General features: G+C 36.6%; 1 protein-coding gene and 1 long non-coding RNA gene across 2 annotated transcripts; one reads left to right on the plus strand and one right to left on the minus strand.

Moving 5' to 3' along the window:
* Positions 1-4,376: 4,376 nt before the first annotated feature.
* On the plus strand, positions 4,377-6,815 carry LOC141842629 (uncharacterized). Its single transcript, XR_012602944.1, has 3 exons — positions 4,377-4,701; positions 5,486-5,537; positions 6,636-6,815. It is a non-coding gene; the product is annotated as an uncharacterized LOC141842629 (long non-coding RNA).
* A 6,238-nt stretch (positions 6,816-13,053) lies between these two features.
* LOC141843677 (uncharacterized) lies at positions 13,054-13,726 on the minus strand. The gene is made up of 2 exons (XM_074731730.1): positions 13,652-13,726; positions 13,054-13,526 (listed from the first exon to the last, which is right to left on the minus strand). The coding sequence occupies exon 2, from the start codon at positions 13,515-13,517 to the stop codon at positions 13,146-13,148; it is 372 nt and encodes a 123-aa protein (XP_074587831.1). The 5' UTR covers positions 13,518-13,526; positions 13,652-13,726; the 3' UTR covers positions 13,054-13,145.
* Between the last annotated feature and the right edge of the window lie 397 nt (positions 13,727-14,123).

The raw sequence follows: 14,123 nt of genomic DNA on the forward strand, positions 1-14,123 counted from the left end.
TTGAAAAATTAAAAAAAAAACACACACACACACAAACCATTGGTCACCTAATTTGACCCCCAAGTCAGATTTTCCAAACACAAGCAAGAATTTGATATGGCAAAATTACACTAAAAACTTTCAAACAACATCCGTGCCTATGATAAGACCATTTCAAAACAAAAAGGATAATTCAGCAATGAGATTACTAACAGAACTCTATAGGAACAAGATCCAAAGGCTAAGAAATTAGTGAGGTGATCTTTGAACCACATGCGGATATGCCATATTTTTAGCTTATTCATTGCAAAACAAAAAGGATCATTCAGCAATACAACTATTCACACAACACTCTAGTATTTAAAAAGTATTTTTTAAAATTTATTACTTTTTTATTAATTAAAAAAAGAAAATATTATTTGTTTTAGAAATAATGAAACTATAGTATTCAAACAAGTAATTATCAATATGACTTATTTTTTCATTTGATATAAGGATATAATCAAATTAATGAATCTCAATGAATGAAATTATCAAAGTCGAGTTCGGGGATGGGGACGGGGAATTTTTGGAATACCATCCCCGACCCATCCCCGCTTTCCGAGATTCGGAGATTCTCCATCCCCAGAAAAATGTCAATAGACAACGCGAAAAACGCGTTGTCTTTGTGGGGTAAAAAGCGTTGTAAGAGGCCCTGTTGTAAAAGGGGTCCCTCAACGACAAACGTCTTTAAGCGTTGTCTTTGTTAACATCGACAACACCTTCGCAACGCAGAAAAAGCGTTGTAAATATTACAACGTTTTTTGCGACGCTTTAAAAACGTTGTTTTTAATAGGTATGACAACACATTTTGCAACGGTTAAAAAGCGTTGTAATTGTTTTACAAATTGCTTGGGTTTTTGCAACGTTTTTAAAAGCGTTGTCTTTTGATTTTTTTAGCAGTAAATAAGAATTAATATATTTTGTAAATACAAAACTATTGGCTACAAAATTTACTCAATCACATACAAAACATACAACTTATATTTACACAAAAATCATTCTTACAGCAGGTTCATAACACAAATTCATAACATACAGCAGGTCGATAACATACAACTTATACAAGTTCATAACACAAATTCAAGTTACAACTTCCAACATAGAAGCTCCATAATTAACAGCAGCATGTCCATAACAAAGGTTTCAACGCAACAGAATATCCTCTAACAATAGCAGAAATAGAACAGGTGCATCACAACATTAGCAGCACCAGAGTAACAGCAAGTGCATCACCAAGTATGGGCACAACATTAGCATCACCAAGTCAACAGCAGCAGAAATAGAACAGGTCCATCTGCCAAATACCAACCTGCCAAAAGATAATACTAATTTATCCAAAATATGGGCACAACAGCAGTAAACTCAGCTGCCTTAAACTATGAACACACATATAGATTAAGTTAATTGGAAAAACAATCAACATTGACTTTGCAAAATGATAAATGATTTATTTGAAGTGATTTGAACAAGTACTATTGATCCTAAATTGTTTTGATCATTTGGCTTACTTGAAGGATCCAGAACCTATAAAAAAGTATGCAAACATGATAAACCAGATACACTACAAAAGAGTTAAAAGTGAGGATGTTGTGTTTAGCAAACCTCGCGCATAAAAGACCACCTTAGCGATAGATATTTTATATACATTAAATATTTCTGGTTGGTCACAACAACTAGATGTTAAATACTTATAGCACACTGAAAAGGTGTAGCATGTGTCAAACAAGTACCAAAATTAACAAGAATATTAGTGTTTCATAAAATGACTTACCTCAATAGGAATCAATTCAAGGGGCTTCTCCCAGGCAGATTGCCTAGTCTTCTTATTTTTGTGTTTAGCAAACCTAGCATAAAAAAATGATGAAACATAACAAAGGAATAATGTATAAAACTAATCAAAGGACAAAGAATACCATGTACTAATATGAGACAATAACACACCACCAAGATTTTAGTGGAACATTGACATACATCGATGAAAGTATTTTAACTCTGAATAACTTTAATGTAAGTAGCAATAGTAATCATGATTAGAAATAGTAACGTCATGAAAGAAAACATAAAATAAGCATAATTACTCAGTCCACACCTTTTTCCATCAGCAGCAGTATATATTGCCAGTCAGAAGAGGCCTATTCTGTAGAATTTGATTGTACAATTTGCGCCTTTTTTATCAGAAGTATAAGGTTAACAAGGAGACTATAAAATTTTCATCTAAGCAGAATTAACAAATGCAAAAAAATTTAAAAAAAAATCTTACTGGAACAGTCACAGCGGTAGCCAAAGGTTGTTGTGCAGTCTGATGCAAAGGTGCGACGAGAGGTACACTCTGAGTTCTAGGCGTTGTCCAGGTTTGTGTTCCCGAAGGGGTCACCTGTGTTGCTGCTTGATACTGAACTGGAGCATTTATGGTATTTGGTGCCTGAACTTAAGATGTTGCAAACTGCAATCCAATACTGTAACATCAAACAATAGACCATTGTTATGACTTGGGTGTTCATCACTCCATTTGTTAGTAATGATTAAATGGTATGGAATATGGAAGAAACGAATACAATATCTCACTTTCTCAAAATGCATTATAGACTACTCTAATATTTTACAATTCAAAATTTCTATATACCCTACTTGTATATTTCCTGTTCAAATTAAATGTTTTGTTCTTAGTTGATTCAAACACAATCGTGAAGATTGATTTGCAAATTATGCACCTAAGCTTCACCATAAAACATTTATAAGTACAAAATTACACTGTGCCTCCTATGCGATTGAGCAAAGTAAAATGTCTAAGAAAGGATTTAATCTATCGATTACCATGACTTTAATCAATTGGAAGTAAGATAAATTACTGTTTGGTACACCGTAAACAATAGCAGCACGCTACACAACATGACTACTACTAGCATCGTAGATCAACATATTGAATAGAATTAGTGGTTGCTCTGAGATCCAGAATATGAAAGAAACAATCACACCAAGTGACATAACCGAAAATTTTAGGAAATAAATTTAGAGCAAGCATGCTCTATGACAAAAACAACATAAAAGCAGCAACAAAAATTCATTGTTAAAAAAGATTAGACTGAAAGACTAATTGATCACAAGATTTTCCTATATTTGCTCTCTCAGCACACAAAGTAATAAAAAATGTAAGCTCCCAGTTTAGTCAGAAGAGAAAATAGATGGATAAAAAGATTTCTATCATGAGTTCCTTCTGACAATGGAAGAATTTATGAAAGCTCAAGATCTGAAAAAAAAATCATGAATATAAATTTTCACTAGCATCATTTTTTATTTATCCAGAATGCAAACATGATGGTATTAAGCTAACAGGTTTATCAGCAATCAGATGCTATGCTCATCTTACCAAGATTATCAATCCACGGGGATTTCTATTTCCCTTTGTAGTTTGGGTTCTTGATCCTCTGTAAACTCAATCATTGATGAGAATTATGAATTATACATATACAAAAGACATTACATTCATCAAGCTCAGATTGGAATTACACACCTTGAGTTTCCATGGTCCCTTGTGTTGTGGATTCGGAATCTTTGGTGGTTTCCATATTCCATCCTCCATCCTCATCTAACGTGTCAGGCTGATTGAAAAATAAAATAAAGAATCCCAAATTCCTAACCCCCAGTTGAAAAGGTGACTCCTCATCAATAAAGAGGACTACAAGGTTAATAAAGTTTGATATTGCAAGTAGATTCTATAATCAACAACAAAAAGAAGAATTCAAAAAAACACAATGTCAACCAGGTGGTCGACAGATTGATCTCTTCATCGCCTAAACAAATAATGCTCAAATGTTTTACCTTTTCCCTGTCTATTTGTTTACAAATAGTCCGAGAATCACTAAGAATTTCACAATACTAAAAAATATGAAAAATTATTTTCACTGAAGAGCATATTGCAGGAAATGAAAGAAGAAGAGAAAGAAAAAAACGAAAGGAAACCTTCTAGATGCAAGCCACAAAAGCAGAACCCGATGCTTGAGACGTACACGGCAGATAAAAGGGGCTAGGAATATTTAGGGTTTGGAGTTCGAGCCGAGCCTGGAGAGTCGATCTCGATCCACTTCTGAAAGTAGAGGGCGGCCATCGACCCGGCCGCCCGCGACGATGCAGGCACAAACCCAAAGCAGGGCGGCGTGAGGAGCACGGACTGAGGAGCTCGCGACGGACGAAGGAGGAACAGCGCGAGCACGGACTGAGGGGAACGACGCGAACGTACGGAGGAGGAGCTCACGACGGAGGAGAAGAACGGAGAAGCCGAGCACGCGACAGTGTCGCGTAGAGGAACGGAGAACCCATTAGGAATCCGTTAACACCCTTTTATTTTCCCCCTTCGCGATTCCTCTTTCTCTGGAACTCGCATAGCTCTTCCTCCGCCGACATCCGCGTGCTCTCCTCCTCCATCGTGCCCTAGCCGAAGCCGAAGCCTCTCGGGTGGAAACAAAACTTTTCCCCTCCCGTTCCTGTTCCCTCTCCTCTATTGCTAACGCCGCTGCTGTCCTACCGACGGCCACAGCCCCGCCGCCGCAAGGAGAGGACTCTCTGATCGCCCCAGCACAGTCGCCATTTTCGCCGACCACCGCCAACCGATGCTTGAATCCTAGGGCAACAAATCGGAGGTTGGATTCGGGAAGAAGTCGATCGACTCAGAGTTGGATTTAGGTAAGTGTTTATTTGAGCCGGATCTTCTAGGTGGATTTAGGGATTTCGGAATTTGGGGATGTTGCATTTATTTGTGCTTGGCTTGGATGATTAGAGTTGTGGATTAGTTACCTTTGCACATGGGAGGGCCTTGTTGGAATAGAACCAAGTGGGTTCTTCGATTTTGGTTGCACGTTGCTGTGATGTTATAGTTGCCTTTAAATTCTAATCTGCCTTATTATTCTGTTTGTTATTGCTTTGGTATAAGACAATAAGCAAACTAGGATTAGTGCAGAAATCTTATCATCGCAATGTTCATTAGAAACACTTTTTCTAAATATCACTAATTAATTATAATCACTATTGAATAACAACATAAATAATAAAGGTATAATAGAATATCTCCTTTAGTGGCATTGTGAACAGTTAATGATGGCAACTTTTACATTTTTGATGGATTTCAACAGGAATACTCCTTGCTTGTAATTGATCGAGTATCTCATCTGATTTAGTCAATGCGGTTGATAGAATAGTTTCATTCCTATTTCCATCAACAGAATGGTTGTGAATATTATTAAGTGTATTACCTTTTGTAACCGAATGAACTTAATGGATCACAACCCAAAATGATCAACGTAATTAAGAATCTAATTGCGATGTATAGGATAGAGTCATGTCTCATCCTTTTTCTTTGGAGTTAATTAAAGGAATATGAATGTTTAGGATCGAGCTTGATACAATTTAATTACTCATTTAGTCAATCACCTTGATATAAGAATGGCTAAGTTTAAGCTCCGTGTTACAGGACATTGAATTGCTACCGGAGGTTCTTGTCTGATACAGACTACATTCGGAAGGCGGGTATCTTGTCTCTGACTTATCTATTTATAGATATGCCGTGTTTAGACATGTAGAGATTTCTAGCTACCAGTGATATATATTTTCAGTTCATACAAATTTTATTTGATACCTATGATCTGATTACTTACCAGTTATTCCTTTGATTGTATATCATGTGACACTTTCCATATGCTACTGCTTGATTGTTATACATCACTTTTTCTGATGCACATGCTAGACATATGACTTCGTACCACAGTAGTACTAGTGTAGTATGCCTTATGGATTGTAGGTGGTTATCTGTACTAGGGTTAGATACCATGTCTATATTATGACATGCTGGCCAGCATACTGTCCATTCGGTCACGCATTAGCGATGACGTCAGAGTGTACAGCGGTTATATCCCTACCCATACGACCTCACATACCAGTGTTGGATCTGACGGGCATATTTAGTTCCCACGCGACCTCACCTATCAGTGATGGATCTGACGGACATATTCAGTTCCCACGCGACCTCACCTAGCAGTGATGGATCTGACGGACATATTTAGTTCCCACGCGACCTCACCTATCGGTGATGGATCTGACGGGCATATTCAGTTCCCACACGACCTCACCTATCGGTGATGGATCTGACGGGCATATTCAGTTCCCACGCGACCTCACCATTTGAGTGTGATGGATCTGACGGGCATAGTTCCCACGCGACCTCACATCTCGGTGATGGATCTGACGGGCATTTATCATTGAGGACCCACGCGACCTCACTTTGGTATGTAAGGATCAGATGGGTAACAGGGGTGACCAGGATATGTTCTTGTACTTGTGTATGATATAGAGATTTTTTTTTGTGATATTGTTGCATTCAGGTTATCTGCATATGTTGGATATGTATATACAGGGATCGTATGGATTTGTTAGGGATCATGTTACCTATGATTATATCGTTAGCATGTTCTGGTGAGTATATATACACATGAGTTCAGATTTTCATTCCTGTCATTCTTCTGCCGGTATTTTCATTTCTGTCGGCTAGCTATTTGATACATGTCTACTTGATACCCGCTGAGTTCGTTCGAACTCACTCCGTTTTACTTGTATGTCTATTTCAGGTTGAGGTCGTCTGGAGAGCTGCCCTGCTAGTCCTAAGAGATCTGTCGAGTTTGTTTGTTTTCTTGCTATCGGTGTATCGGACTTAGTCGGATTTCCTTTAGTGTCTTTTCTACTTGAGTATCTGCAGTTTTGTTGATTCGACATTTTGATTTTTATTGAGACTTGGATATTATGATGGATGGGAGTCTTGTTGTTCATGCACCGTTATACTTGTTGATGTGGATCGTTTTATATCTGCGTGGTTGTGCTTGTTTCGCTGCAGGGATGGTGAGAGTGATCCGGTGGATCATTATGGGGTGGATATATGTGCATGTGGCTTTGTTTGTCACTTTTATGTATTTAATTCTGTCATTACATATCCATAGTTTGTTATGGAGTTATATAGCATGTAGGATTCAGGGAAGGTCAATTGTTACAGGGGAGATGCTGTCGAAATTTCTCGAACGGCTGTCTTTTGGGGCGTAACAATTTATATGTGCATGTGGCTTTGTTTGTCACTTTTATGTATTTAATTCTGTCATTACATATCCATAGTCTGTTATGGAGTTATATAGCATGTAGGATTCAGGGAAGGTCAATTGTTATAGGGGAGATGTTGTCGAAATTTTTCGGACGGCTGTCTCCTGGGACGTAAGAGAGATTATTTCTCACGTTTATGTTGATAAACAATGTTAATTTGAATTGACTTTTAAAAGAAAGTATATAAATGGTTATGTAACATAAACTTTCATCCTTTACGTACTCATCATTAAATACATTTATTTATACTTTATAATTCCACTTGTCATGCGAAAATAGTAAATAATTTTTCCTTTTATTAATATTTTATTTTATATTTTTCCTTAGTGCTAGTCGGGCCCGACATGTGAGATATCAACTTGCTTTATTACTGGCACATTGTTTGAGGTTATAAATGGCTTGACATTCTTAAAATTAATTTTTTATTTTTTATATTTTTTTTTATTTTTATCCGCCCGTTCACATCGGACTAATTTTAGAATCCATAAACGCCTACGCATATGTCAAGCCGACCAAAACTGGACATCCAAATTACTAATTTACACTTATGGATATGATACAATTATAAATATTCAAAGGAATATAAATAAATAGTTTTAAATTTTAAATTTTAAATAAGATGAATATTTTAAAAATCAGATTCTAAATGTGCATAAATCATGTAGATAAATTATAAAAAAAACATTTACCTATCGAATTAACCGGTATAAATGTGAGACCACAAATTTTAATATTATTTCTCATGGACACTAGTTTATTTTAAAAATCAATAAATAATTTTCTTTTTTACACATGCAACATTGTCAACGACAGAAAATCATTAAAAATACAAAAAAAAAACTATAACAACTTGTTTTTTTTAATGATTCATATATAGATAAAATAACAAAGAAGTTAGACCTCTTAAATGTACAATTAAAAGATCAGCATCATAGCCTAGACAGTACTAGTCGCTAGGCACACACATATGACCCATCACACAAAAAACTACATCAAACTTATGACACCACCAACATCAAGACACCATAGCCCCACATGTCCTCACATCACAATACTTACATGTCCATCTACAGGCTATACAAAGCACCACAGACCACAAATCAATCTCATCTCAGGAATAAAGGCACCGGCAACTTGGATACTACAGTGACTTGAGATCTACAAACTGATACACATGGACCTGCACCTTGCGAAAAATCCAATCAAAATTCGGGATAATGTCTTGATAACACCTTCGATTACGTGCCTCCCATACATAGTATATCAAACTAGAGATGCCGAGGTAGCACGCCTTAATTTTTCGTCGCTCATTCTTGTAATGTCGTCCAAGAACCTGCTGCATCTCGTCAAAAGAAGTAAAATTTTGTCCAATACCAAGCCAATGCTTGACTTTACCCCATACCTCATAAACCTGGGGACATTCAAAAAATAAGTGGTGGTTGATTTCTTCATGAAGTTGGCATAACTTACACAACTTGTTAGACTCATACTCCACGCGATCCTTAGTCCTCAAGTGCTCATTTGCTAACATCCACAAGATAAACCGATGTTTAGGCATAACTTCTGGCCTCCACACCACCGGACTTCAAGCTACCTCCAAACCCCGTGGCATGAAAAAATAATAAACATTAGAAACCCCTTTTTTCCACCGACAAACCAATCTATCATAGTCATATTAGCCCTCTCTACATCATTCGATCTGTGGACAATCAATCTTATCTTGAATTTCAATAAGTCTTTTAATTAGAGAAGAATCCGAAAGTTTTGCATTCTATGCCCAAAAATATGTATTCTTAACATAATGATGATGCACCCAATTCACCCATAAAGAATTCTTCCGAGATTGTATGTCCCAAAGTATCTTACTTAGCAAAGCTTCATTCCATGCGTGGAAATCTCGAAGACCATAGCCTCCATCATTCTTTGATAGACAAATTTTAGACCAAGAGATAGGAGGCCACTTAGAAGACCACATAAAACTTCAACAAATAGTCTTGATCTTTTCAATTACTCCATTTGGAATTGGTAGCATAGATAGCCAAAAACATATCATACCTTGAAGAACTGTGCCAACCAATTCCAATCTATCAGCGTAAGATAACGTGTGCTTGGGCCACGCATTAATCCTTCGAGTGATAGCATCCAAAAGTGGCCCATAATTAGCAATACGAAGCTTCTACACCGCTAAGGGAATGCTCAAGTACCTAAAGGAAAAGGAGCCTTCATGAAAGCCTATGATTTGAAGTAATTGATTTTTGAGAGTAGTCTCTATACCCGCCATGAAAATCTGTAATTTTTGCAGATTAGCTCGTAAACACGATACCTCTCCAAAGAAATCCAAGCAATCCTTCAAATGTTGCATAGAAGACCCATCCGCACGATAAAATAGCATGAGATCATCCACATATACAAGGTATGTAAGATCAACCTCCTTGCATATCGGATGAAAATGGAAAGTAGTCAAAGCGAAAATGCTACGAAGTTTTCAGGATAATACCTCAATGCATAGGCTAAATAATAAAGGAGAAAGTGGACCCCCTTGCCGAAGGCCATGCCTTCCACTAAAGAAGTCATACACCCCACCATTCAAAGATATAGAGTAGGAAACTGTGGTAATATATTCCTTAATTCAATTACAAAATTGTTGGAGAAAATCTAAATCAACAAATGCTGAAAAGGCGAAATTTTCAATTAACCATATCAAATGTTTTCTTCAAATCCACTCTAACCGAGGAGAAACAGCTTGTTTTTCGCACGCAGGGTTCAATAAAAAAAATCTATTTTTTTTCGTGCATAGCAAATAAAAAAATTAGGAAAAACAAACAAACTCATTTTATACACGTTTGAGTGCAGATTCATACCTCGAATATTTTTAATCTAACAACAACAACCAAGCCTTATCCCAATAAGTGGGATCGGCTATATGGATCCTTTTACGCCATTGAGCTCTATCTCCTATTATATCATCATTTATATTTAAATAAATTTTATCTTGTTTTATTGTTGCTAACCAAGTCTTTTTTGGTCTACCTCACCCACGTTTGATATGCGTATTTGTCATAGTTTCACACCGCCTAACTGGAGCATTTATCGGTCGTATAAGTGTTGGTGCAATCTTTGCCCCAAGTGCATTGAGTTTCAATGTTTGGCTAAACTATGTTTGAAGTTAGGAAATACTTGTGATCTAACATGTGTGATGCAAGTTTGCAGGAAAGTCCAAGCGTAGTCTTGGCAAAGGAAAAGTCCAAGCGTAGTCTTGGCAAAGGGAAAAGTCCAAGCGTAGTCTTGGCAAAGGAAAAGTCCAAGCGTGGTCTTGGCAAAGGAAAAGTCCAAGGGTGGTCTTGGCAAGGAGAAGTCCAAGGGTGGTCTTGGCAAGGAGAAATCCAAGGGTGGTCTTGGCAAGGAAAAGTCCAAGGGTGGTCTTGGCAAAGACTTGACACGACAAAGCTGATGGAAGCATCTCAGGCTAGTGCAGGGAGGCATGAGGCTGTGGGAGGTGTTTGAAGGCCGAGGTCTAGGTCAAGAGAAGCTGAAATGTGATTTTTCAGCTTCATCAGTCGACTGGCCCTGCCAGCAGTCGACTGCTCATAAATCAGACGCACACAGAAAGATCAGTCGAGCCAGAGGAAGACAGGAGTCGACTGGTCAGTCGACTGGTGTTATGGTGAGTCGACTGTTGCCAGTCGACTGGTCTTGGACAGTCGACTGCTATTTGAACGTTGCAGAAAATAGGCAAGCATTTAATGCGCTTTAATGCGAGATTTTGTTGCCGATTGAAGGCATCAGTCGACTGGCCCTGCCAGCAGTCGACTGATGTTGCAGAGATTATAAAAGAAGCCTGCACGAGAACAACTCAAGAATTTCGCCATTCTTTCATTCTTTTGTGCTTCTTCTGAGAACCTGTTTGTTCTCCATTCTCTGCTTTCTTTCTCTCCTCACAAACACTATTTCATATCATTCTTGAGGAGATCTAAAGAGTTGTAAAGGTTTCTCCGCCTTCGAGGTTTTCGAGAAGGAGAAGATTCATAGTGCATCGGGTGTGTGCGTGCGTGTGGATCCTTGGATTAGTCACCTCTGCGGAGGTGGAGACCAAGTAAACAAACCGGGTTAGCGTTGATCTCTTTCTTTCTCTTTTATATTTTTGCTTCCGCTAATCTCTGTGCAGAGAAAGAACAAGAAAAGTCGAGAAACGCTATTCACCCCCCTCTAGCGAACCAACCGATCCTAACAATAAGTACATGTCCGTACCACCTTAAACGTGTCTCACGGAGTTTTTCCTCAATAGATGCAACTCCAACTTTCTCTCTAATGCTCTCATTTCTTATCCTGTCCATCTTCGTATGTCCACACATCCATCTTAACATCCTCATCTCCGCAACTCTCATCTTTTGCTCATGTGCTCAAGTCATAGCCCAACATTCAGCGTCATATAACATGACAGGTCTAACTGCCGTTTTATAGAACTTTCCTTTAAGTTTTAGAGGTACGTACTTTATGATCACATAAAACACCTGATGCTCTCCTCCACTTCAACCATCCTGTTTGTATTCTATGTAAGACATCTCTCTCAATTCCTCCATCGGCTTGCAAAAATGATCCTAAATATTTAAAACTCTCAGTTACAGACAACTCATCATCTCCTATTTTAATACTTGTCTCATTACGTTCAATATTGCTAAACTTAAATTCCATATATTCTGTCTTTACTCTACTAAGCCTAAAACCTTTCTCTTCTAGTGTTTCTCGCCAAGATTCTAATTTAGCATTTACTTCCTCACGTGTCTCATCTACCAATACAATATCATCTGCAAACAACATACACCATGGTACGGTATCTAAATATAATATTTTTAATCTAAATATTTTTTTTATAAAATTAAAGTTATATGGCTTTAATTTTTATACTAATCACAATCAAAATACTATGGCAAAAAATGATATATTCACTAAAGGGCTTCTCCAATACTATTCTAAGTGATTTAGAAATGAAAGAAAATAAATCACGAAAATTTTAACCTTGACCTCACTATATGAGGAGATGAGACAATGCACAGTATGAAACATGATATCATAGTCCATATTTTATAAGTAATATTATTTTAATAAATAAGATAGAATAAATATTAAATTTAAATTTTAATAAAAAATACTAAAAGTGAAAAAAATTAAATTAAATAAATAAAAATAGAATATATAAAATTTAAATTTAAGATATTAAATATAATAAAATAATTATTAAAATAAGAGATATAAATTATCAATAATTGAGAGGTTAATTATTTAAAATCATTTTTATAAAAAAAAAGAAAGGGATTAAAATAATATCTTACTTACAATACAAATAAAATAATTGACATGAAAAGAGTGTCAAATATTCTAAAATACCTCTATAACTTTTTTTAATCTATAAAATAATAATTAAATCTAATTTATTATCTAAAATTAAATATTAGATTATGATTTAAACATAGGAGAGTTATCCAAGACATATTTCAGATAAGCAAATTCAAACCACCAATTTCATTTTCATTTGTTCCTTTTTCAATGAATACTCCAAAATCTATTTTAAGTGACAAATCAAATTTCGAGATCAAAAAATTTATATTAATTCTTTCAAAACGAATAATCAAGATGATGGACAAAATAAAAAAATGAGAATGTTAAAAAAAATCAAGATATATTAAGAGAAAATTTCAAAAAGTATATTTAAAATAATATAAATATATATTTAAATTATTAATAAATATTTTAATTGAGCGATATAAAATTATAATAAATATATAAATCAAACGAAAAAGATAAAAAAAATATAATTAAGAACGATAAACTAAAATTTATTTAAATAATATAACAAAAGATAAAATCTAATAATATAAAAAAAATCTTTATAGTCCCCACCATCGGAATTGTTCAATTATTTTATAATTTACATTGGAAGATACTCACTTGATAATTATCACCGTAATAAAGCAGATTTGCCGCCGAGCTGCCTAATTATCACGCACGGACTGTTGCCTAATAAAGAAAGCCCAGAAGCCACCGACGCCCGTCACGGCCGCCATGCCGTACACAGCCATTGACACCGGCCACGGCATGACGGCGGCCACGTTGACGGAGAACATGACGGTGAGCAGCGTCCCCATAACCCACACCGCCGCTCTCAGTCTTCGTCTGTTTTCCTCTGCCGAGGTCTCGAACTTGCGCAGGCACCAAAAGAGCAGGAGCAAGTCGAGGTAGGAGGTCATGATGAAGGTGACGGCGTAGAAGTCGTGCTTCGAGCGGTAGACGGCGGCGCCGTAGTTGTAGGTGAGAAAGGCAAAGCTTAGGTAGTTCATCCATTTATGGTCATCTGCTATATCCATTTAGGGAATCTGGATATCAAGAATAAGACCAAAGATTAGCTAGCTCTTGCTATATGGCACCGGAAAATTGACAGACAAAAGTTGATGGCCGTCGACTCGATACGCGAGGCGAGTAACTTTGATGGCATCATTACCTTAATTACGACTGTGCGAGTGAGCCTCGGAGCGACGATCGAATTATCACAAAATATTGTGATATGTTGGATGCTGGGAGTGTTTTTATATTCTATTTATCTATTTATTTATTTCTGTATAAAGAAATACTTAAGTCTAGCCAATCAATGTAAACGATGGCTCCGCCTTATTTGCGTATTGCGCACGGCGTGAATCTCGCGAGTTTCCACGCGTCGTCGCGTTCTAGTTTTCGTGAGGCGCAACGAACGCGGTGCAATTCTTCATTATTAAAAAAAAAAAAAAGACTTTTCGTCTTTTGAAGAAAAAAAGCACCGACTATTTCTCATGTCACGTTACGATGGTCTGTGTCTCTAGAATTCAGCACTTATGCCCAGTTTACTTTGAGGTGCGAAAAGGGTAATTGAGAAAAATTATTCTTTGCATGCATGCATTCACTGTTTACTTTTTTTAAATTTTTATGAGAGGAAAAAA

The sequence above is a fragment of the Curcuma longa genome, chromosome 12 (assembly GCF_044706935.1).
Source record: "Curcuma longa cultivar G26 ecotype Majalengka, Jawa Barat chromosome 12, ITB_CL_G26_1.1, whole genome shotgun sequence".
NCBI lineage: Eukaryota > Viridiplantae > Streptophyta > Magnoliopsida > Zingiberales > Zingiberaceae > Curcuma > Curcuma longa.